Source organism: Oncorhynchus masou, chromosome 24 (assembly GCF_036934945.1).
Source record: "Oncorhynchus masou masou isolate Uvic2021 chromosome 24, UVic_Omas_1.1, whole genome shotgun sequence".
Taxonomy (NCBI): Eukaryota; Metazoa; Chordata; class Actinopteri; order Salmoniformes; family Salmonidae; genus Oncorhynchus; species Oncorhynchus masou.
This window is the reverse complement of record NC_088235.1, coordinates 65,220,851-65,246,676: the sequence shown is the minus strand read 5'-3', so window position 1 is coordinate 65,246,676 and position 25,826 is coordinate 65,220,851. Positions and strand designations below refer to the sequence as shown.

At 43.3% G+C, this 25,826-nt stretch overlaps 1 protein-coding gene across 1 annotated transcript in view; it reads left to right on the top strand.

Moving 5' to 3' along the window:
* Nucleotides 1-1,793: 1,793 nt before the first annotated feature.
* LOC135512497 (Kv channel-interacting protein 2) overlaps nucleotides 1,794-25,826 on the top strand; it is a 90,220-nt gene continuing 66,187 nt past the window's right edge. Inside the window, exon 1 of the mRNA XM_064934578.1 lies at nucleotides 1,794-2,043. Coding sequence (XP_064790650.1) covers nucleotides 1,956-2,043 — 88 coding nt within the window. The 5' untranslated portion in view covers nucleotides 1,794-1,955. The remainder of the gene's footprint in view (nucleotides 2,044-25,826) is intronic.

Here is a 25,826-nt window from a genome sequence, read left to right as displayed (position 1 = left end):
GTGTGTGCTTGCATACGTGTGTTTGCATGATTGTGTGTATTAAAGTTTTACTAAGATAGAAAGAGTGAGTGCATACATCAGATTTCAATAGTCAGCATTGATCAACATCATCTCAGTCGCTCTTCTAGCAAAAGTTGGCAAAGCTTTTTTGGGGGAATCTGTGGTTGCCTTGGCAACCATAATCAGCTCTAATTCAGCTGAGAGAGAATGTTTTATGGTCACATACACCAGATAGGTGCAGTGAAATGTGTTGCTTTACAGGATCAGCCGTAGTACTACAGCGGCCCTGGAGCAAATTAGGGTTAAGTGCCTTGCTCAAGGGCACACTTGTTGGCTTGGGTATTCAAACCAGCGACCTTTCGGTTACAGGCCCAACGGAATATCCTCTAGTCTACCGAACTAGATAGACAGAGAGAGATAAATTGAGAGAGTGAGGTGAAAGCAGGGTCTACAAGAATGCGAGAGAGACTTCGACTGAGTTCTGTTTTTTTTCCACTGTACTGATTGAGTGATGGGTCAGGGACTGAGAGGACAGAAGTGAAAGAGTGAGAGAGAAAGGAGAAGAGAAGACAGATGTGTGACAGAGAAAGAGAAAGGGAGCAAGAGAGATGGCTGTCTTTAGAGGATTAGAATCCTAGTCCTCTCGTCTGACAGACTGATACTAGTATATCTCTCATTCTTTTTCTCCATCAACTGGGATTACTATTACAAGTGGAAAAACATATTCCCCATCTCCTTCTCATCCAGTCCTCTCTCTACTGGGGTTTCCGCTACTGTACTACTTATAGAGGGAGAACTCACTCCCCATCTTCCTCTCCTCCTTTGGCGCTACTGGGCTTCGGACCTATCATCCATCTACCGCTCAATGCATCGGAGAGAAGAACATATGGAGTATAGAACTCATTGATTTTCCTCCTTCTCCCTCCCTCCCTCATTCTCTTCCCTCTGATCCATACTAGAGTTTAGGATACAGATTTAGGATCTTAATTGGATCACTCTTTTGTTGCTGAGAAGGTTCCTGCACAGGAAATGCTAACTTGTACTGTATTCAAGGTATAAAAAGGCTTCTAAAGTTTGTAATTTCCACTTTAAAATGTCAGACTTGATTTGCCTTAGCAAAAAATGTATCAACCGCTACAAAAAAATGTAATTTAATTATAATCCACATAATATTGTCCTGTTACTGTGGGATTATTTTCCTGCCGTAGCAAACTGGCTCAAATTAAGATGATACATCTGTACACTGGGAGAGAAGAAGAGAGGAGATGAATAAGATAGATAGAAAGAGAGCGAGAGAGAGAGAGCAGGAGAGAAATAGGCGAGAGGAGAGTGGTGCGTGGTGCGAAATGCCGTGTTTGCTTTGCTTCTCCCCGTCGCATTACTTACCCTCCGTCTGGCACAAATACACACACAAACACACAACAGGCACACTTACTCTCCTGCTGGCTCGCGCCAAAACAAACCTCCTAGGCAGTGTTTATTTCTTTGAAAGCAGCAAGTCAAGGTAAACAACAGGAGAAAGACGAGAAGGAAAAAATGAATAGTAACTGGAGGAACGAGAGAAGAGAAGAGAAGAAAAGAGAAAGAGGAGAGGAGAGAAAATAGGAGAGGAAAACAACCTGTCACTCAAAAGTAGTTGTATAGTACAAGTCAGTTGGTCCGGAATTTTCTACCACTCTCCCAGCCAATCAGGTTGAGTTAGGGGATTCTCAAAGGATAAAGGGGAGGAGACAGGACACCGTTGTTGATTGACAGCCGGAGTCCTACAGGTGGAGCCATGAATAAACGGAGAGAGAGGAGGAGAGAGCGAGCGAGAAAGGAGCAGCAAGCAGCTACACTTTACGTCCCCTTTTACTTCCTTTCCTCTTTTCACTTGTTTTCTGCCTATTCGATACCCCCCAACACTCGCGTTTACCCCAACAATTGTGACTATCGTTAGCCACTACAGAGTCAAGATGAGCCATTGCAGGAAGAGATGCAAGCGACAGCTGACCAAAGTCTTTCGATTTTTCTACCGCTTCCTCACAGGGACACTCGAGAAAGGTAGGCAGTCACTCCACTGTAACATCCCTTACCTCCAGCTCCTAAACCCCCTATACTTCTAATCCAGACCCCTGCACCGGGCTCACCTCCACAGGTTTGTTGGGAGCAGAGCTCTGGGTCTGGAGCTGCTCCTGGTTGTTGCTTCAATATACAATTGTTTGGGTCTAGGAACTGGAGTGATCTAGCCCTATGGATCTATCTATGTGGTTCCAGCTTTGTCATTCTAGGTCTAGGAGTTGGAGTGTTTAAGCTATGTGGTACTACTGGTATCTGATATTTTATATCTCTTGGTTCTGTGTGGTCTTCTATAGTGTGTGTGTGTGTGTGTGTGAGACATTGTACTCTGTGGCTGTCCTTACAAAAAGCACATGTCAAATTAGCAGTTTCACATTTGAAAATCGCAGTTTCACGTAATGTTTTCACATGCTGAGCTTCAATTTCACTCTTGAAACCATATTTTCCCATGTATTAAATGTAGAGTTCACATATTAACACCAACTTTTAACATATTTTTACTTCACATGTGAACTTGCAATTCCACATTTGAAAGTCAAAGTCAAATTAGCAGATTCATATGTGATGTTGAAATAATGTTATTCTCTCCACATGTGAACAGATGGTTTTGACATGTTGCAGTAGCAATGTTTACACCGGTGAACTTATGGTGACCGCATCTACAAATCCCAAATGCGGGACATGGGAACGATTTTGTGGGACATTCGTGGAACAGTGGACAGAAAACATTTTTGGGGGGCAGGTTACTGCTGCTGTATGAAGGTCACTGCCAGTTAAAGTGGCAATCCGTAGTTGCTACGTCTACTTTTGGACTTATAAATTAAATATATGTACCTATTGATTCTTGTATAATATAACGTATAAATGTCTCATGAGCTTAGTTCAACTGTCGTACCCCATCAGAACCCAACATATAAGCTTGTTTTACTCCAATGTTTGTAAACAAATTAAATGTAAATAATGAGTGTTTTTTTCACATTTGTTTTGTTTTTGTTTTTTGTAAAGGTCTGACAGGCTAACACTTTGTTAACCAGTCAGAACTCCATAAGCTGTAATTGAGCTGTGGATGTAGAATGAAAGGAAAATTGGACTGAGTGAACTCTCCATGAATCCCTCTTTCTCTCCCTCTTTCTCTCCTTCTTTCTCTCTTTCCCTTTCAATTATTTTTGCTATCTCTCTCTTCAGCAGTCAAATGGGTTGCTCTCCAGAACCAAAACACGTTTGTCCTCTACACTAAAAAATATTGTGCTAGTTCTAGTCTGAAAAAATGAGTAAACTATTTACAGCAGGTTTCTGAGAATTTCCAACATGGGATATTTTTATGTAATAATATACTTCATTTTTGGTGTTTCACAAACACTAATATATTAAGTCCAACATCTAAAAAATTGCTTAGATCCAACAGAACTTTATCAATTCCAAAACTGTTATCATTTGTTAGATTTACTTAATCTTTTTCATTAGTTACTTTCAGTGAACGTGTCATATTGTTTAAAAAAACTATTGGTCACTAAATCCTGAGAAATGATGGACCATGTAAAAAACTGTTGGTCACTAAATCCTGAGAAATGATGGACCATGTAAAAAACTGTTGGTCACTAAATCCTGAGAAATGATGGACCATGTAAAAAACTATTGGTCACTAAATCCTGAGAAATGATGGACCATGTAAAAATATTGGTCACTAAATCCTGAGAAATGATGGACCATGTAAAAAACTGTTGGTCACTAAATCCTGAGAAATGATGGACCATGTAAAAAACTGTTGGTCACTAAATCCTGAGAAATGATGGACCATGTAAAAAACTGTTGGTCACTAAATCCTGAGAAATGATGGACCATGTAAAAAACTGTTGGTCACTAAATCCTGCTAGAAGGACCACGTAAAAATGGTTGGCTGGCATGCCCTCACCCGTCTGAGCATCGGCTGTGAATGCTCTCTCCCGCTGTATACTTATAGCGGGTGTTATGCTTTTTGAACATATAAAGATGAAGTAAGGTATCGAAATATTGAAGTAAAAACAGAAAACTGCATTTTTATGTACATTTTTGGGGGATAATATTTACTAAGCCTTGGGTTATTTTTTTTACAGTGTACAAACTGTTGAGCAATGAAATTATACCAGATGACCTGTTCAGTGGGTTACTGTGTGCAACAAAAGAGTGTTCAAATGAAGATCCTTCATATGTATGCCAAGAGAAGGAGGAGTATCTGGTTAATGAGTTTCTTCCTTAGTTTTTTACACAAGACATACTTGAAGGTCAGGACATAACTTGGCCTACTGGGAAGGCAGGGAACTCTAAACTTGACCCTACCTGAAGGAAGGGAGCTCTGACCCTACCATGCATGCATGATACACTGGACCTACTTGAGTGGCAATAAACTCAAAGCTTGGACACGTTTCACCTGCCAGGTAGACCCAAAACTGTAACTCTCAACCCTACCAGGTTGGAAGGGAACTCAAACCCTACCGGAAAGGAAAGGAATTGTAAACCTACTGGGAAGGTAGGGAGCTCTGACCCTCCCGGGAATGAAGGGGACTCTGACCTGACCCTACCAGGAAGAAATGGAGCTGGACAACTAGGTCAGGGCAGACATCAGGGGTGACTTCTGGTCGGTCACCCGTGGTGATGTCTGGCAGGTCACCTGAGGCAATATCTGGAGGTAGCAAGACCCTCAGGGCTGGAACTACCACAGTGCTAGCAGGTGGGGCCACCAGGGACTCCAGGCCTGGGATCAGCAGGTCCCACCAGGCTGTAACTGGAGATGCCCCAATGTCTGGCATGTACTTGGCCTCTGCAGTAGCTGCAGGCTGTGGCTCCTTCCAAGGAGCGGGCAACGAATTCAACGTGGGCTGTGCTCTGGGCCAGGAGCAGTGAGTGGCTCCTGAGGGAGAGCAGAGCTATTTGTGTCTGAAGGTTCCAGGGTTGAAGACAGTTGAACCTCGGGCACCGGAGCATCTGCCTCTGCTAGCAGGGTATTCCCACTGGAAGGAGAGGGCAACCAGAACAGATTCCAAAACAGTGGCTGGCTGTGGCTCCATGACTGGAGCGGGAGTCTCCTTAACTGTGGGTACTCGAGGAGCTGGCTGAGGAGGATGCAGACCTTGGTGTCATGGACTGTGCACTCTGGAGTTGTCTTCATCTGCTTGAGAGGTAGGTCGCTCTGGAGAGCAGAAATGTACCCTACGCTCCCGTGCCTCTGGCCGGGGGGGGCTTAGAGGGACATCGGTCAGGAGAGCAACTCGTCCGCCTCTGGGGAGAGGGCGCTCCCGACACTGGGGCATATACAGCGTAGGTTCCAGCCGGGGGGGCCTGGAGCGACAAAGATCTGTTGAATAGCTAGGCCACCTCAGGATGTAGTTGAGGTCCCAACGGTTCCGTGGAGGTGGCGAACACCCGGAGGGCCTGGAGTAGTGTCTCTCAGGAGAGTTGCCAGGCCGACTCAGGGAGTACCATGATTGCTGGGAAGGCCGAGAGCAATGCTGCTAAGAGTAGCGGGGGTGGTAAGAGTGCTCCCTCAGCGGTGACTCAGGCCGGGTGGTCCTAGAGTACGCCCCCTGATCTCTTGCTGCTCATGACGCAGGTACTCATATTCATAGCTCCCAACTAGTGAGGGCATGGTTACTCCCTGACCACTGAGGATGCCTGGAGCAGGGCTGGAAGTCTCTTAGATGAGAGAGGTGTGTAGTAGGACCTCGTATGTGCTTAGGTGGGTGGTGACAGTCGTCTCATACATCTTAGGAATGCAGGATAAACTCGTCTGCATCCTGGGGCATGGAAACAACTCATCCAGCTTGAAGGACCATGTTAAAACTATTGGTCGCTAAATCCGGAGAAATGATGGACCATGTAAAAAACTGTTGGTAACTAAATCCGTCTAGATGGGCCATGTAAAAACGGTTGGCTGGTATGCCCTCACCAGTCTAAGCGGTCAGCTGTGAATGCCCTCACCCGCTATATACATACAAATGTAGTCGGAAGTTTACATACACTTAGGTTGGAGTCATTAATTAAAACTAGTTTTTCAACCACTCCACAAATTTCTTGTTAACAAACTATAGTTTTGGCAAGTCGGTTAGGACATCTACTTTGTCCATGACACAAGTCATTTTTCCAACAATTGTTTACAGACAGATTATTTCACTTATAATTCACTGTATCACAATTCCAGTGGGTCAGAAGTTTACATACACTAAGTTGACTGTGACTTTAAACAGCTTTGAAAAATCCAGACAATGCCATGTCTTTAGAAGTTTCTGATAGGCTAATTGACGCCACTTGAGTCAATTGGTGGTGTACCTGTGGATGTATTTCCAGGCATACCTTCAAACTCAGTGCCTCTTTGCTTGACATCATGAGAAAATCAAGACCTCAGAAAAACAATTGTAGACCTCCACAAGTCTGATTCATCCTTGGGAGTAATTTTCAAATGCCTGGTTCAATTTTCAAGGTACCATGTTCATCTGTACAAACAATAGTACGCAAGTATAAACACCATGGGACCAGGCATCCGACATACCGCTCAGGAAGGAGACGCGTTCTGTCTCCTAGAGATGAACGTACTTTGGTGTGAAAAGTGGCCACTATGGAAAATGCTGTGGTAGCGTGTGCATGTCTCTTGACTGACTGTTTACCAATACAACAATTAAACCACTTCTGAAAAGTACATGTGCAACCAATGCAATAATAACGCTTATGGCAGTACAGAATAATACTACATGCAATAAACAATACGCAAAGCAGCATTGGCAACTCTTACATTAAATAATAGTAACAGACATACAGTAGAACATATGGCTGTAACTTATCTAAGTACCATGTGGTAATTACCTATTATTGCACAGCATGTACAAACCAAAATACCCCCCCCCCCCCCTGCAACTTACATTTCAATGCACGCACAACTTTCAGACATTAGTGTTACTGTCGACAACAAAAATGTCCTCCGACAGATGCGTCGGGTGCAGTGAGCAGTGTGACCTCATCTTTGAACGTCAATATGCCCAACTGTTTTGATATCATTTTATCATGATCTATTACACCTCATAGCACAACAAACTGCTTAATACTAGTATAGAAATAGACATACATATACTGTAACATTGTGTAAAAGTACCCACAATCCTCTACAAATTGAGCCACATGGCAAGTTGATTGAAAATGTTATAAGTCAATTAAACACAATTTTCATTGTTGTCATTGTAACTCCAAAATAATTGTTCAGATTTTGCAGTATATTGAATTGAATTTACATTTTCAAATGTTATGCTTTTTGAGCATATAAAAATGAAGTAAGGTATTGAAGTATTGAAATAAAACCAGAAACCTGTATTTTTATGTACATTTTTGGGGATGTAATATTTAATAAGCCCCTAATTTATATATTTTTTTATAGTGTACAAACTGTTGAGCAATGAAATTATACCAGATGACCTGTACAGTGGGTTACTGTGTGCAACAAAAGAGTGATCAAATTAATATCCTATGTATGCTAAGAGAAGAGGAGTATCTGGTCAATGAGTTTCTTCCTTAGTTTTTTACACAAGACATACTTGGGGGTCAGGACTTGGCCTACTGGGAAGACAGGGAACTCTAAACCTGACCCTACCAGAAGGAAGGGAACTCTAACCCTACAAGGAAGGAAGGGAACTCTGACCCTACCATGCAGGCATGATACATATGTATGCCAAGCTCTTGTATGGACCAGAGGGAAGAGAGAGAGGGAGGGAGAAGGAAGAGTATCTGGTCAATGAGTTCCTTCCTTAGTTTTTTCTTCTCTCCGATGCATTGAGCTGTAGATGAATGAAATGTCCAAATCCCAGTAGAGCCAAAGGAGGAATGGAAGACGGGGAGCGAGTTCTTACTGTGTGTTATTGTAAATATGCACTTTGACCTAAGCTTATGTCAAGGTACATATTTCATCCTCCATTTTCACTCTTTCATTTATCTTGTTCTTCTTTCTCTCGTTAGACTTTGACATTTGCAGAGGAGTGTTTTCATGTTCAGAAAGTGCACACACACATACACACACACACATGTAGCAGAGCTTCTATCAGAAATACTGTGCATCAGTCAGTCCAGTCAGTAAGTCAGTGGTCTTATAATAACCCCCTCAGCAGATCCATTAAGTATTTAGTAAATACAGTGTGTGTGTGTGTGTACTTAAATGTACGTTTACCGAGAGAGCCAGGTTTCTATGACAACCGGGTCTTGCGTGACTGTTCCAGGAAGAGGAGAGCGAGAAAGAGAGAGGGGGTGGAGATGGAGAGAGGGGGATGGAGAAAATAGAGAGACATAGGTAAAGAAATTGACAGATAGAGGTGAATGTGGACCTCTCTGTATGGGAGCTAGCTAATAGTATGTAGGTATTTCATCAATGTCAATCGTGGTTTGTATTTCAGCATCAGGGTATTTTAGGACAGGCTAATGTAAAGGGGCCCAGCTAATATATTGTCAATCAACTGTAACAATAGATAACATTTACTGGATGGATACACATTGTTTTGAATATACATATACATGGGGTGTACAAAACATTAGGAACACTTTCCTAATATTGAGTTGCACCCCCTACTCAAAACAGCCTCAATTCGTTGGTGCATGTACTGTACAAGGTGTTGAAAGCGTTCCACAGGGATCTTGGCCCATGTTGACTCCAATGCTTTCCACAGTTGTGTCAAGTTGGCTGGATGTCCTTTGGGTGGTGAACCATTCTTGATACACACAGGAAACTGTTGATTGTGAAGAACCCAGCAGCGTTGAAGTTCTTTACACAAACCGGTGCAGCTGGCAACTACTACCATACCTGGTTCAAAGGCACTTAAATATTTTGTCTTGCTCATTCACCCTCTGAAAGACACACATACACAATCCATGTCTCAGCTGTCTCAAGGCTTAAAAATCATTCTTTAACCTATCTCCTCCCCTTCATCTACATTGATTGAGGTGTATTTAATAAGTGACATCAATAGCTTTCACCTGGATTCACCCTATGTCATGGAAAGAGCAGGTGTTCATAATGTTTTGTATACTTTTGACCCCCAGTCCACGATTAGAGGGGAACGATGAAAATCTGTAGGAGTTTAATACAATAACAGAATGAGTTCAAATGAGTTCAAAACAATTACTTTTGTAAAAGTTCATTGTAGGGGTCAAAAAAAAGTATGCCACACAGTTAGAAATCTCACATAGTTTTCTTTAGTAGTGTGAACCAACTTGAGTTTTTCTACCTCCCACTATTTCTGAGGGAGAGAAAGGAGGGAGGTAGAGAGAGAACTGTAACTGTGATAATCAAGTCTGTCTGGTAAAACTATAATTAAACTGGCTCTCACAGCATAGACCTGGGTTTTGAGGTGTGTGTGTGTTCTCCTTTCTGCCCTAGGGCTGTTATATTATTGTGAAACCATATCTCTACTTAGACTAATTAACAGGCATTAAACACTATTTGGCAAAACTATCCCTCCCTCCCGCTTCTTCTCTCCCTGCTCTCTCCACTTTCTCTCAGTACCTCTAGGCTGTCTGTTTGTTTCTTGTTTTGTGTTGTTTGTCTGACTCCTTTGATTGTCTGTCTGATCAGATACCCATTGGATTGTGTCATTCTTTGAATGATAAGAAACCAAATATCCAGACAGTCCTAGGCCTATATCTGATTCATACCATAGGCATTAGCTCAGGGAGCTGACATGAGTCTTTCAGGTCTCAAGCAAGGTACTCATTACCTGAGCCTATTTCAATGAACCACCTCTGATATTTGACGTCCATCCATATGTGAGGATGTCGGGAGATGAGCGCTGTTACCTTCAAGTACTGTAGGTTTTGGTTTTGCTACGGCGTTGTGGACAGGGATGGCAGATGGGCGTAAGCATCTGCCTCTGATTCTAAAGGTTGCATGTTTGAATCCAGCGATAGAAAGTTGTTTTTATATTTTTGTTTTAAGTTAATGCCTAAACATAACCTTAAGTTAAGGTTAAGTTTGGAAGAACTTCGAAATTTGACGTTTTAGAAACGGTTAACATCTAATTCTGACGTGAGACTGTGAGAGCTTGTAGAATATATGCCAGCGGAGTAAAATATTGTCTTCTTGTTTTGCCAGATGGCAAATGAGCTATTCTGCGATTGTAGGGTATGAGCTTTGTCTTTTGATGCGTTTTGTCTCTTATGATGTTCAGATTGATACCAGTCGGCTCTAGTCTCTAAGTCATTTACCGTAGATAAAGGCTTGCACACATGTACGACCGCATGCACACACAGACACACACACACGCACACACACACTTACTGTTGTGATTGAAGGAATAGAGGATACGGAGAAGTGAAAAAGAGGTAAGCAACACACAGCACACAGCAGCAAAGGGAGTTTAAAATCCCGTTAGTTTCCTTCTTGCGATCAGTAGCAGTAATTAGTCAGAGTGACATGGTGCTAAAGAAAACAAAGTGTTCATTCATCAGTGTCCTGGGAACGTTAATACAGTACACACACTATTAATTATTGACCTCTGATTTCACAGCCCCCATGGTGCTATACTTATCTACACACACACGCACACACACACTACATATATTGTATATCAGTGGTTCACTAACAAGGTAAGATAGGTTTTCACATGCTTTGTTATGGCTTCTTACTTGTTTCTTGCACATTACTTAATTGTACAGTAAATACTTGCACAGCTGCAAGGTCAGGTGCATTGTGAATAGATGGTCCAATTACTGATTCTATACAGAACCCAATGTAAACCCATACAGAAAGAAAAACCTATTTTTGTTATCCCTTTTTGAACCTCTATGCAGTTTTACAAGAGTTTATATGTCTAATGATGTCACCTCTTCTCGTGTGTGTGTGTTTGAGAGATCCTTCTCTGACCTTTAATTCAAGTCTATATTCTAATAGTATAATAGTAATGATGTCACCTTTCTACTCCCCTGTCTTTCTCTTCCTGCCTATCTCTCCTGCTTCTGTCTCTCCATCACGTATTCTCTTCTTTATTAAATGTATTTAAACTGTGAACATATAATAGATCATGAATAAACCACATCCTGGCTGACATGACAACTGAAGAGTTGGGAGTACTTGCAGAGGTGTGGTTTGTGTGTGTATGTGTGCACATGCTCACTTATTGTGTGTGTTTGTGCACACATACATGGGAATTTTGTGTGAAATTACTAACAGACTGCAGCATTTTATCCAAGAGTGTGTCAATAGTCTCCACAGGAGAAGAAATGTTAATTTCCATAAGGACAAATCACTCAAAACAAACCCCATGTCTACACAGTGAGACTCCCTGTGTCTCTGTCTCTGTCGTCAGGAAGAATAGAGGAGACACTCAGCTGTGTGTGTGAGACGCTCTGATAAACACTGTATAATAGATAATATCAGGGCCCAGCAGGAGGCCGCAACGAAGCCTGGAGGTTGGGTAGAGTTGGATCCCAGTTTGGGGGTCTTGTGATGGGAGTGGGGGCCAGAGTGAGGATTGGAGGTTGGGTACTGGTGGCTCAAGGGTCCGGTCCGGAAACACCACAGTCGATCAAACAAGTCCTGCAGGCGAAGTGCTGCAACAAAGGACCTTGCAGCTGGCCCAGAACAGAGTAGCACGTCTTGCCCTTCAATGTAAACTGCGGGCTAATGTCAACAGTATGCATGTCAGTCTCTCTTGGCTCAAAGTAGAAGAGATTTACATTACTGTGTTAAAAATTCCAAATTGTCTGTATAAATCAACTTACATTTTAGCCTTAGTTCCATTCGAACGCGATTGCTTTTGTGTTTCCGTTTCACAACTTCCGTCAATGCTAGCGAATGACCTCAGAGCGGGGGCTAGCTAATAATAATAAAAACTTGCATCATTATCACATCTTCACAAATAAACAAAAGCAAAACATGGCTCACATTCTTTACCGGGAGGAGGGAAAAGGATTGGTATTTTTTAAGGCCGATGTTCAGCCCAGCCAACCAAGCAGCTCTTACCACTCATCTTGGGTACTTGTATCCAACAACGGATAAGTAGAGACGGCTGGATGCGCTTGCACTGCTGGCCTTAGAAAGTCATGCAGCCTCAATTTTGTAGAAGGTTGGCTCATAAGCAAAGCCACTTGCATTTCTAAGTCTAACATTACTTGACATAAGCGATTACAGCATACAAGCAGCCTACAAGCAGCCTACATGTGCTGACAGTTACTATAATCCATAGGCTAACGTTATGATAGAGTTCTCAGATGATATCTTTGATCAATCTCTGCGTGACTTGGTCTTGTAATTTACCTTTATAGCCTATTTTCTTCATTCCTTTTATAGGTGAAAGTGCACAATACTACCTTATCTAGACACAGAATGATACAATAGTCCGGCCTAACATAGCAGTTTAAACGTTTTGTTGGATGAAAGCTGATTTGAGAACGTCATGATTTATTGGTCATGTTAACAGGTATTTGTGAATCAACAGAACTGCTATATGTCAAATGTCATGTTGGTGAAGCATGGTAGGTTTATGGAGTTCATGTGAGTAGGGTATAACATGTATTTAAACATGTCAGCATCACATGTATTTCTTTGGTGTTATTGTTTTTCTGGGTGAATAAGGTGTGTATCCTTGTGGTTGGGGGTAATGCCTAAAGTATGGTAAGTGCAAGTGGTCTCATCTCATTGGGAAGAATAGCAAGGCAAGTTTAGGATGAAACTTGCATGTGTTTTGATTAAGTTGATCACATTGTCCTCAGTCACACAATTGTTAATAAAGGGATTTTCTCTGAATGTTTATATTGTAACAAACATTCCATCACAGGTGCAGAATGCAGTGTCCAGTGGGCTAACTGCCATAGACTGCACAGATGAGCAGCGACAATGGAATGCAGGGACTCCACCCCTGCCTCCCACTCCTGCATTCCACTCACGGGAGGAATTGAATAGGAGCCTGAGACACCTTGTCACGATCGTCGTAGTGAGGAGACCAAAGCGCAGCGTGATGTGAATACATCTTTTTAATGAAAGACGAAAAAACACAAAGTACACTAAACAAACAAACAAAATAACAAGACGAACGTGACCGCTATCAAAACTGAGTGCAAACATGCAACATCACAAAGACAAAAACCCACGAAATACCCCAAGAAGATGGTTGCCTAAATATGGTTCTCAATCTGAGACAACGATAAACAGCTGCCTCTAATTGAGAACCAATCTAGGCAACCAAAGACATACATAAACACCTAGATGGTAAACAACCCCATAAACCTACAAAACCCCTAGACAGTACAAAAACACATACATCACCCATGTCACACCCTGACCTAACCAAAATATATAAAGAAAACAAAGAATACTCAGGTCAGGGCGTGACAGTACCCCCCCACAAAGGTGCGGACTCCGGCCGCAAAAACCTAATCTAAAGGGGAGGGTCCGGTTGGGCCTCTTTCACGGCGGCGGCTCGGGTGCGGGATGTGGACCCCGCTCTACCTCAGTCTTGGCCCACTTAGGTGGCGCCTCAGGAGCCACCTGAGGGGACCCTCGCAGCGGGCCCCGGACTGAAGATCATCGTAGAGAGCGCCACTGGACGGAAAGGCACCTCTGGACTGAGGAGCGACTCTGGCAGCTCCGGACTGAGGGGCAGCTCCGAACTGAGGGGCAGCTCCGAACTGAGGGGCAGCTCCGGACTGAGGGGCAGCTCTGGATTGGCTGACGGCTCTGGCAACTCCTGGCTGACTGACGGCTCTGGCAGCTCCTGGCTGGCTGACGGCCCTGGCAGCTCCTGGCTGGCTGACGTCTCTGGCAGCTCCTGGCTGGCTGACGGCTCTGGCAGCTCCTGGCTGGCTGACGGCTCTGGCAGCTCCTGGCTGGCCGCCCCCAACATTGTTTTAGAGAATTTGCCTCATAACATAAGGGAAACTGGGCATCTGGGGGGGGGGGATTTTTTGCATTTAGCTAATTGCACTTATTGTCACTTAGCTAATAACGCCTAATATCACGCTAGCCATTTTACAAACATTTGAATGCTGAAAGTGACCTGCAGATGTGCCAGATCAGGATTAGACCTACCTCTACTTGGTCAGTGCCCAAAGCTGCACACAGCGTGCAGATTGACTAGGCTACTGATATTGCCTGTTGTTGGGCGACATGCAAAATGACTTGTAGATCAATGACTGTCAAGACAATTACATGCTTAGTTTGACACTGAAGGTAAGGATGCATCAGTTGTCACAAAAGATGAGAAGTATTTTTGGAAAGTAGAAAGAAAGTACCTTGAGCAAAAAACAATTGTGAACCGCCGATTCTTAACGTTTGAATACATTTCCTGATACATGCAACCTGCATTTGAATTGGTTTGGGGTCCTGCGGACCGATGCATATCGGTGAATCATTACATCCCTATGTGAAACATCACCTTCATCCATCATTGACACACACACCTCTCACACACACACTAAAAAAACAGACGCATACTTAAAATAAATTCCTATTATCAGCAGTCTGACAGGGAGGAAGAGATGAGAACAGAGAAAAGAGACAAAGTGTACATAAGGAGAGGAGAATGGTTAGGGAAGGGGAGGAAAATGGTTAGGGAAGGTGAGGAGAATGGTTAGGGAAGGAAAGAAGAATGGTTAGGGAAGGAGAGGAGAATGGCTAGGGAAGGAAAGGAGAGAGGGGGGGAAGGATAACAGCAAAAGAGATGAGTTGATGAAAAGTAAAGAAGAACAGGGAAAGGGGCAGAGAGGAGAAAGAAGCGAGAGATAAGATTAAGCATGCACATAAGGAGATGAGTGGATAAGGGAGGAGCGTGTGAGGTTGTGTGTGGGTTTGTGTGCGCGCTTGCGAGAGCGATAATTTCAAGGTAGGCTTAATGAACATCTGTCCTTGCCTCTCTATATCTCTCATGGCCTATGCAGTCTTAGATCTGTCATAGACATCACTCACCCCCCCTCCACTTTCCCATTGAGAATTTATGAGCATATGCTTGGAAACATGCGCACATACACACACCTGTAGTTGTGTGACTGACACTCACGAGGCATTTAGGAGAGAGAATAGATGCCACCCTCCTCAAGTTCCACCAGCTGTTGGCACTGTGTGACTGGGAGCTGCTGTGCATAGTGTGTATGGGCAAACCAACCTCCTGCTGGTTTCATTTACACAAAAGTTTGTCATATATTGTATCACCAAGCTTTTTTGGGGAGCTATTCCACAGTGTAGCTATATACAGTGTACTACACTCTTACAAAAAAAGGGTTCTTCGGCTGTCCCCTTAGGAGAACACGTTTTTGGTTCCACATAGGTTCCTTTCGGTTCCATGTGGAACGGTTCTACTATGAGCAAAAGGCTTCTACAAAGGGTCCACCTATGGGGACAGCCAAAGTGTACACCCCTAGAGACTGACAGAGGCTGTACATAACAAATCATTTCCATTCACGTTTCAACATAATGACGAGTTCATGAAGTCATGGACATTTTCTTTGGTATATTGATAAATCATACGTTTTCTAATCAGTGAAAGATCTAGTCTAACTATAGCTATTAAATGCCGGAGGGATCTCTCTATTCACATAAAGTACACACACACAAACACACACGCACAAAAACATGCACACACACACGTACTCACACACATTCTTGCCTCGTTCCCTGTCTATCTTTTCCATTAAATTTGTATTAACTTTGGGTTAGTAGCCAAGATTAACCTGTGTATGTGCGTGCGTGTGTGGCCTGCAGAAGCAGTAGCTTCAGAACAAAGAAACACACACACACTTACACAAACATATTCTCTTTGTGTGTTCGTGCCTGCGTCCCTTGCATGTGTGTGTGTGTGTGTGTGTGTGTGTGTGTGTGTGTGTGTGTGCGCGTGTGTGTGTGTGTGTGTGTGTGTGTGTGTGTGTGTGTGTGTGTGTGTGTGTGTGTGTGTGTGTGTGTGTGTGTGTGTGCGCGCCTGAATTTATGCATGTGTGTGTGGGCCACTAAATGTGTGTGTGACTACCCTGTGGGAATTGCTTGTCTACTCCAGTAAGCTAGTGAAACGAGACGAGACCTTGGAGAGAGATGACCTTGAAACACTCTCACTATGTCCCCTACTGAGTACTGCAGAGAGAGAGCGGGAGGGGGAGTTGAAGTTATATGAGGGAGAGCGGCTGAGAGGGAGAGAGAGGGAGAGAGAGAGTGTGAAGTAAATGGCAGAAAGGGAGATGGAAAGATAAAGGGGAAGAGAAGACAATGTAAAATAAACAAACAGTGAGGAGAGAGAGAGCAAGTTTCTGAATAAGACACTTGTTGACTCCTTATCGTTTCTCTCCTCCTACATCAAGTCACTCATGACTTCATTATTTAACTCCCATACATGCATCTGAATTTTCAATAGATTTGTAATCTCTCTGAAAATGTTCACATTGTTGATTTGAATGCCAGTGAGTGCTGAGACCAGGGTTGCAGTCAGAAATGTGTAACGTACCAAATCTTGCAGATAGAAATGCCAGGAAAATAACCTGCATGATTCTCCATTCCACATATCTGAGATATACAGTACCAATCAAAAGTTTGGTAACACCTACTCATTCCAGAGTTTTTCTTTACTTTTACTATTTTCTACATTGTAGAATAATAGTGAAGACATCAAAACTATGAAATAACACATATGGAATCATGTAGTAACCAAAAAAGTGTTAAACAAATCCAAATATATTTTAGATTTTAGATTCTTCAAAGTTGCCACCCTTTGCCTTGATGACAGCTTTGCACACGCTTGGCATTCTCTCAACCAGCTTCACCTGGAATGCTTTCCAACAAGTCTTGAAGGAGTTCCCACATATAGTGAGCACTTGTTGTGTCACGGTTTTCTGTAGGTGAAAGAGAGTCAGACCAAAATGCAGCGTGTCTATTGCGATCCATGTTTAATAAAACTGAAGTAAACACGAATCAATATGAAAAAACAATAAACAATACACGAAAACTGAAACAGCCTAATACTGGTGCAAACTGGCACACGACAGACCTAAGGACAAAAGGACAATCACCCACCAAAACCCAACACCAAACAGGCTACATAAATATGGTTCCCAATCAGAGACAATGACTAACACCTGTCTCTGATTGAGAACCATATCAGACCAAACACAGAAACAGACAAACTAGACACACAACATAGAATGCCCACTCAGATCACACCCTGGCCAAACAAAACATATAAACATACAAAGCAAACTATGGTCAGGGTGTGACATGTTGGCTGCTTTTTCTTCACTCTGCGGTCCAACTGATGCAGCCCAGATGTAGCACTCCATCACTTGGTCAAATAGCCCTTACACATCCTGGAGGTGTGTTGGGTCATTGTCCTGTTGAAAAACAAATGATAATCTCACTAAGCGCAAACCAAATGGGATGGCGTATTGCTGCAGAATTTGCAAAAATGTCAAATAAACTGTTTTCGCTTTGTCATTATGGGGTATTGTGTGTAGATTAATGAGGGAAATGAGGGAAATTAGAACATGGCAAAACGTGGAAAAAGTCAAGGGGTCTGAATACTTTCCGAAAGCAAAATATGTCTGTATACAGTATCTTGACAACAAACCATTCTGCAGAGGCATCGCACTGCAGAGTCATATAAAACGATGATCCCTTACACATTCTGTTAGTGGCATATTGACACAGCTTAATTTTACTTATTGTTTGTAAAGAGTTTTTCATTTAGTCTCAAAGCTCATAACACTGATGGGCTTAAAGATAAACAGCGCCGTGTTCATTAGGCACCAAACGGAAGAAAACTGGAGAGAACCAGGAGAGAACCTGAACTTGTCCAATAAGAAACCACCGTTTCTTGTCCAATAAGAAACTCCCATTAAGACCTTTTCCATTGCATGTGATAATGAACAAGTCTGCCCCTCTTTTCAGACTTCATGTTCATCACCATGTCTGCTGTGGTTCTGTCATTTGTTTGTCAGGAGTCATGTCTCGCTCTCACAGGCAGCACACATTCGTCTGTCTTCCGTTACTCTCTGTCTCTTTCTCTCTGCCCCCCCCCTCTCTCTCGCTGAATGTATTCTCATGGAGGAGTGTTTTGGAGTGATGTTTGTCTGTCCGTCTGTCTGTCTGTGTTCGTGTAAACAATGTGTTGCTCTCAGGATGACGTGGCTTTCGAAGACAGTATTATTATTAGATATGGAGCGTTAGAGTAATGTCTCCTGTTGTCTTGTCTCGTCTCTTCTCGTCTCATCTGTGTCTCGTTTGGGTCTCACTATGCACCTCACAAGGGAGGCAGGGGAGTGAACAGAAGGTGAGAAAACAGCAGGTGGGGAGGGAGATTTGTTCCCCTATCACACACACACACAAACAAGCACACATGCGCGCACACACACACACACATACACACACACACACACACACACACACACACACACATTCATTCTTTCCACATGAAAGACCTCTCTCTCTATCTAGGGAGGGATGACACAGGGTGTTTTTACTCACAGTAGACCTACCTCCCGACCACCCAGCTCTCTCTCTCTCTCTCACTCTCTCTGTTTCTCTCTCTGTCTCTCTCACTCTCTCTCTATCAAGGTGAAGCACCTTGACAGAGTTGTCAGAAGGTACACAGCCAATGTTTTACTGTTGGGTAGGTACTGTAGGTAGGAGAGTTAAAATACAGAATAGATCAAGGACATTCTACTGTATGTGGACGTGTTGCCTGACATGTTATTACAATCTCAATCTATATTGTCATGCAACACAGTTTTCATTTGTGTTAAACACAAGAGATAAGAACAATGCAAACAAAACATTGACACTTCAAGAAGAAAATGATTCAAATCTACAACTATGGCTCCGTTATGCCATTTTCTGTCCTACTTTACTAAGCCACATGCTTATACAGTGCCTTGCGAAAGTATTCGGCCCCCTTGAACTTTGCGACCTTTTGCCACATTTCAGGCTTCAAACATAAAGATATAAAACTGTATTTTTTTGTGGAAAATCAACAACAAGTGGGACACAATCATGAAGTGGAACGACATTTATTGGATATTTCAAACTTTTTTAACAAATCAAAAACTGAAAAATTGGGCGTGCAAAATTATTCAGCCCCCTTAAGTTAATACTTTGTAGTGCCACCTTTTGCTGCGATTACAGCTGTAAGTCGCTTGGGGTATGTCTCTAACAGTTTTGCACATCGATAGACTGAAATCTTTTCCCATTCCTCATTGCAAAACAGCTCGAGCTCAGTGAGGTTGGATGGAGAGCATTTGTGAACAGCAGTTTTCAGTTCTTTCCACAGATTCTCGATTGGATTCAGGTCTGGACTTTGACTTGGCCATTCTAACACCTGGATATGTTTATTTTTGAACCATTCCATTGTAGATTTTGCTTTATGTTTTGGATCATTGTCTTGTTGGAAGACAAATCTCCGTCCCAGTCTCAGGTCTTTTGCAGACTCCATCAGGTTTTCTTCCAGAATGGTCCTGTATTTGGCTCCATCCATCTTCCCATCAATTTTAACCATCTTCCCTGTCCCTGCTGAAAAAAAGCAGGTCCAAACCATGATGCTGCTACCACCATGTTTGACAGTGGGTATGGTGTGTTCAGGGTGATGAGCTGTGTTGCTTTTACGCCAAACATAACGTTTTGCATTGTTGCCAAAAAGTTCCATTTTGGTTTCATCTGACCAGAGCACCAGAAGTGGATATAGCAACTACAGATTGCCCCTTTAAGTCTATCAAAAGTTTGCGAGTTTGAGCATGTGTCCATTAGGCCTATGGATTTTTGTTTTATTTAAGTATTAATTAATTTGAGCAATAAAAGCCCCACTTTTATTCCATGGGCTGGTATCTGCACTATGCAGCTGTTGGTCATTTTTCACTGGCTGTCCACTGGTTTCAAAAACAATGATTGATAGGCAGCTTAAACTTCTTGAATTCAACCAATATTGGATTAAAATGCACATTTAGATTTGTGAACAGCCATTCACAACAACCACAATCCATAAGGCGGAAATAGCTAAATGAGAGCAGCAGTGTGGTTCACCTCAATGCGACATGTAGATATCAATAATACGTGATATCTATATCACCATAAACGACACCACTGCTGTCATCCTTACCTCCAAGCGTTTATTCAATTTGGATTATCTTTGGATGCAGACAGCAGTTGCACCATTGGAAGACATAGCCTGGACTGTAGCCTAAAAAAGCCTATTCCTGCACTTTCCCGGGATCCACCAAACATATTTGGTGTGTCATCATAGTGGTCTCTGATTGGTGGTCAGACTCGCTCAGAAGGAACAAACTTAAACTTGAGCCTTTTTTCAATGCTGATTTGAATTGCATTGAGAAAACAGAGAAGTGTCAAAGATGTTTTTTCTCGCAAACATCCTTTCTGAATTTAAAAGTAATCCTCAAAGTAAATCATCTAGTTTTTCAAAAGTATCTGTAATCTGGTTACAATATTTTTGCTGCTAACCTAACGGATTACAGTTACCGTGTAACGGGTTGTCATGTAATCAGTTACTCCCCACCCCTGTGTATTGCAGTAGTGGTAATATCTAATATAGGAGGTTATTTCTGTCTTCTCTGCTTTCTCTGACCGTCTGTCTTCTTTCTGATTCTTCTGACTGATCCAGGTGTGTGTGTGTGTGTGTGTGTGTGTGTGTGTGTGTGTGTGTGTGTGTGTGTGTGTGTGTGTGTGTGTGTGTGTGTGTGTGTGTGTGTGTGTGTGTGTGTGTGTGTGTGTGTGTGTGAATGCATGGGGTGTGACTTTCAACCTTCGTCTCTGCTAGCGGCCTTTACCTTAGCTCAGACAACAGCTGCTTTTAGCCTGGATAATACCTGCCAGTCTGCACAGCGCGATATCAGCCCTGAGCATATCGGACTGCTTTTCTCCACTACATCACCGGATTCCTGCTGTAGGCTCTGGACCATTACTCCGGTTCATTGTAACTAGCTAGCTGCTACCGAGTGGCCCAGCCCCAAAGCTAGCCTTGAGCCAGGCCCATCTCCCGGCCTGCTCAGTGGACCCTATGATCAGTTGATGCCTCCCGGGCTCTATACTAACACGACTAGAAGCCACTACATCACCGGATTCCTGCCGTAAGCTTTGGACCTTTGCACTAGAAGCACCAGAGTGGCTATATTGGCTAACGCCCTTGGCCCGAAGCTAGCACCAGTTAGCCTCGAGTCAGGCGCATGTCCCGGCTAGCAAACAAAATTACTCCAGCTACAATATCTCTTTTGCCAATTTGGCCTGGACCCTTTGTCGACACGGAGCCCCGCCGATCCATCACGACTGGTCTGCCGACGTAATTCCGTCCGATGTGCCCTCAACCGGCCTTTGCCGGACGTTGGTGACGCCCGTGTCCCGAAGCTAGCACCAGTTAGCCTCGAGCCAGGCGCATCTCCCGGCTAGCATAGTAACGACTACCTAACGGCTTCCCTGTTTCATCTATTGCTGTTCACTGAACCCTATGATCACATGGCTACAAGGCTGATGCCTGCTGGACTGTTCATTATTCACAGTACTCAATTTTGTTTATTTTGTTTATCTGTCGGCCCCAGCCTCGAACTCATGCCCTGTGTGTAGTTAACTGGCCCTCTCTGCCCATTCATCGCCATTTTACCTGTTGTTGTCTTAGCTGATTAGCTGTTGTCGTCTTACCCGTTGTTGTCTTAGCTAGCTCTCCCAATCAACACCTGTGTTTGCTTTATGTCTCGCTCTATGTCTCTCTCTAATGTCAATATGCCGTGTATACTGTTGTTTAGGGTAGTTATCACTTTTTAATTTTACTGGGGAGCCCCTAGTCCCACTCGACATGCCTCTGATAGCTATTTTATCTCACCTCCCACACATGCGTTAACCTCACCTAGCATAACTAGTGCCTCCAAAGATGCAACCTCTCTCATCGTCACTCAATGCCTAGGTTTACATCCACTGTACCCTACCATACCCCTGTCTGTACATTATGCCCTGAATCTATCCTACCACGCCCAGAATCTGCTCCTTTTATTCTCTGTTCCCAACACATTAGACGACCAGTTCTGATAGCCTCATCCTACTCCTCCTCTGTTCCTCGGGTCATGTACAGATTAACCCAGGCCCTGTTTGTCCCCAGGTGCTCTCATTTGTTGACTTCTGTAACCGTAAAAGCATTGGTTTCATGCATGTTAACATCAGAATCCTCCTCCCTAAGTTTGTTTTACTCACTGCTTTAGCACACTCCGCCAACCCTGATGTCCTTGCCGTGTCTGAATCCTGGCTTAGGAAGGCTACCAAAAATTCTGACATTTCCATCCCCAACTACACATTTTCCATCAAGATAGAACTGCCAAAAGAGTACAAGTTGCAAGCTACTTCAGAGATAGCCTAAAAAGTTATGTCATACTTTCCAGGTCTATACCCAAACAGTCATTTAAAAAATTAATCTCCCCAGAAATAAGTCTCTCACTATTGCCTCCTGTTATAGACCCCCCTCACCTCCACAGCTATGCCCTGGAGACCATATATAACTTAATTGCCCCCCATCTATCTTCAGAGTTCGTTCTGTTAGGTGACCTAAACTGGAATATGCTTAACAACCCGGCCGTCCTACATTCTAAGCTAGATGCCCTCAATCTAACACAAATTATCAAGGAACCCACCAGGTACAACCCTAAATCCATAAACATGGGCACCCTCATATTATCCTGACCAACTTGCCTTCCAAATACACCTCTGCTGTCTTCAACCAGGATCTCAGCGATCACTGCCTCATTGCCTGCATCCGTTATGGGTCCGCGGTCAAACGACCATCCCTCATCACTGTCAAACGCTCCCTAAAACATTTCTGCGAGCAGGCCTTTCTAATCGACCTGGCCTGGGTATCCTGGAAGGATATTGACCTCATGTCGTCAGTCGAGGATGCCTGGTTGTTATTTAAAATAAATTACCTCACCATCTTAAATAAGCATGCCCCTTTCAAAAAATGCAGAACTAAGAACAGATATAGCCCGTGGTTCACTCCAGACATGACTGCCCTCGACCAGCACAAAAACATCCTGTGCCGTACTGCACTAGCATCGAATAGTCCCGCGATATGTAACTTTTCAGGGAAGTTAGGAACCAATATACACAGGCAGTTAGGAAAGCAAATGCTAGCTTTTTCAAACCGAAATTTGCATCCTGTACCTCTAACTCCAAAAATGTTTTGGGACACTGTAAAGTCCATGGAGAATAAGAGCACCTCCTCCCAGCTGCCCACTGCACTGAGGCTAGGAAACACTGTCACCACTGATAAATCCACGATAATTGATGGTTTCAATAGGCATTTCTCTACGGCTGTCCATGCTTTCCTCCTGGCTACCCCAAGCCCGGCCAACAGCTCTGCACCCCCCGCAGCTACTTGTCCAAGCCTCCACAGCTTCTCCTACACCCAAATCCAGATAGCTGATGTTCTGAAAGAGCTGCAAAACCTGGATACATACAAATAGACAATCTGGACCCTTTCTTTCTAAAATGATCCGCCATCATTGTTGCAACCCCTAATCCTAGTCTGTTCAACCTCTCTTTCGTAACGTCCGAGATTCTTTAAAAAAACTGCCTCGGTCATTCCCCTATTCAAAGGGGGAGACACTCTAGACCCAAACTGTTACAGACCTATATCCATCCTGCCCTGCTTTCTTAGAAAGCCAAGTTAACAAACTGACCATTTCGAATACCACCGTACATTCTCCGCTGTGCAATCCGGTTTCCGAGCTGGTCACGGGTGCACCTCAGCCACGCTGAAGGTACGAAACAATATCACTGTGCAGCCGTCTTCATCAACCTGGCCAAGGCTTTCGACTCTGTTAGTCACTGTATTCTTATTGACAGACTCAACAGCCTTGGTTTCTCAAATGATTGCCTCACCTGGTTCACAAACTACTCCTCAGACAGAGTTCAGTGTGTCAAATCGGAGGGCCTGTTGTCAGGACCTCTGTCAGCCTCAATGGGGGAACCACAGGGTTCAATTCTCGGGCCGACTCTTGTCTCTGTATATATCAATGATGTCGCACTTGCTGTGGGTGATTCCTTGATCCACATCTACGCAGACAACACCATTCTGAATACGTCTGGCCCTTCTTTGAACACTGTTAACAAACCTCCAAATGAGCTTCAACGCCATACAACACTCCTTCCGTGGCCTCCAACTGCTCTTAAACGCTAGTAAAACTAAATGCATGCTATTTAACCGATCACTGCTCTCACCCGCCCACCCGAATAGCATCAATACTCTGGACGGTTCTGACTTAGAATATGTTGACAACTATAAAGACCTAGGTGTCTGGCTACACTGTAAACTCTCCTTCCAGAATCATATTAAACATCTCCAATCCGAAATGAAATCTAGAATCGGCTTCCTATTTCACAACAAAGACTCATTCACTCACGCTGCCAAACATACCCTCGTAAAACAGACTATCCTACTGATCCTCGACGTCATCGATGTCATTTACAAAATAGCCTCCAACATTCTACTCGGCAAACTGGATGCAGTCTATCACAGTGCCATCCGTTTTGTCACCAAAGCCCCACATACCACTGACCACTGCGACAAATGTGGTCTCGTTGGCTGGCCCTCGCTACATATTCGTCGCCAAACCCACTGGCTCCAGGTCATCTATAAGTCTTTGCTAGGTAAAGCTCCACCATATCTCAGCGCATTGGTCACCATAGCAACACCCACCCGTAGCATGCGCTCCAGCAGGTATATCTCACTGGTCATCCCCAAATCCAACACCTCCTTTGGTCGCCTTTCCTTCCAGTTCTCTGCTGCCAATGACTCGAACTAATTGCAAAAATCACTGAAGTTGGAGACTTATATCTCCCTCACTAACTTTAAGCATCAGCTATCTGAGCAGCTTACCTATCGCTGCAGCTGTACACAGCCCATCTGTAAATAGCCCATCCAACTACCTACCTCATCCCCATTTTGTTTTTATTTTTAAAAATTGCTCTTTTTGCACACCAGTATTTCTACTTGCACATCATCATCTGCACATCTATCACTCGTGTTAATTTACTAAATTGTAATTACTTCGCTACTATGACCTATTTATTTCCTTACCTCCTTACTCCATTTGCACAAACTGTATTTAGAATTTTATTTTGTGTTATTGACTCTATTTTTGTTTATCCCACCTGTGTTGTTTTTTGTCGCACTGCTTTGCTTTATCTTGGTCAGGTCGCAGTTGTAAATGAGAACTTGTTCTCAAATGTCCTATCTGGTTAAATAAAAAATGTTTAAATAAAAAAGGTGTCAAGGGTGTGAGCATGATGTTGGCATTTTAACACCACTGAACAACATAATTCGTGAAGGAGAGAGGGAAGGAGGGTGAGGGAGAGAGACCAGAGAGAGGACAGCCTCTCCTGCCAAGCAGCTTTCAACTCACCACAACCACTTTGAACTATGTCGTATAAATAAATGAGATTACAGTAAATATCTCATATATAAAGATGGTTTGAGGGAGATAGCGTATCTCTCATCATAATGACTGTAGTTTGTCTTTTCTTTTGTGGTACTGCTATTGCTGGGGATCTTTGTCTATGACAGGTACCCTTTGTCTGTTTGTGCATATAGACTGAAGCAAAGTGTATTCTGAATGGTTGCAAAAAATACATTTTAAAGCAGTTGTCATGATGTTCTCTGAAGGGAGGCCCACTGTTTCAGACTTTGAAAACGGCTGATTTAAAGGAAAGACGTGTTGTCTACAGTCTGGGCTAACTTCATTTCTATACAACAAATAGGCCTCATTTACACCTTGCACTAACGTGGGTTTCGTGATCTGACCAATATGAT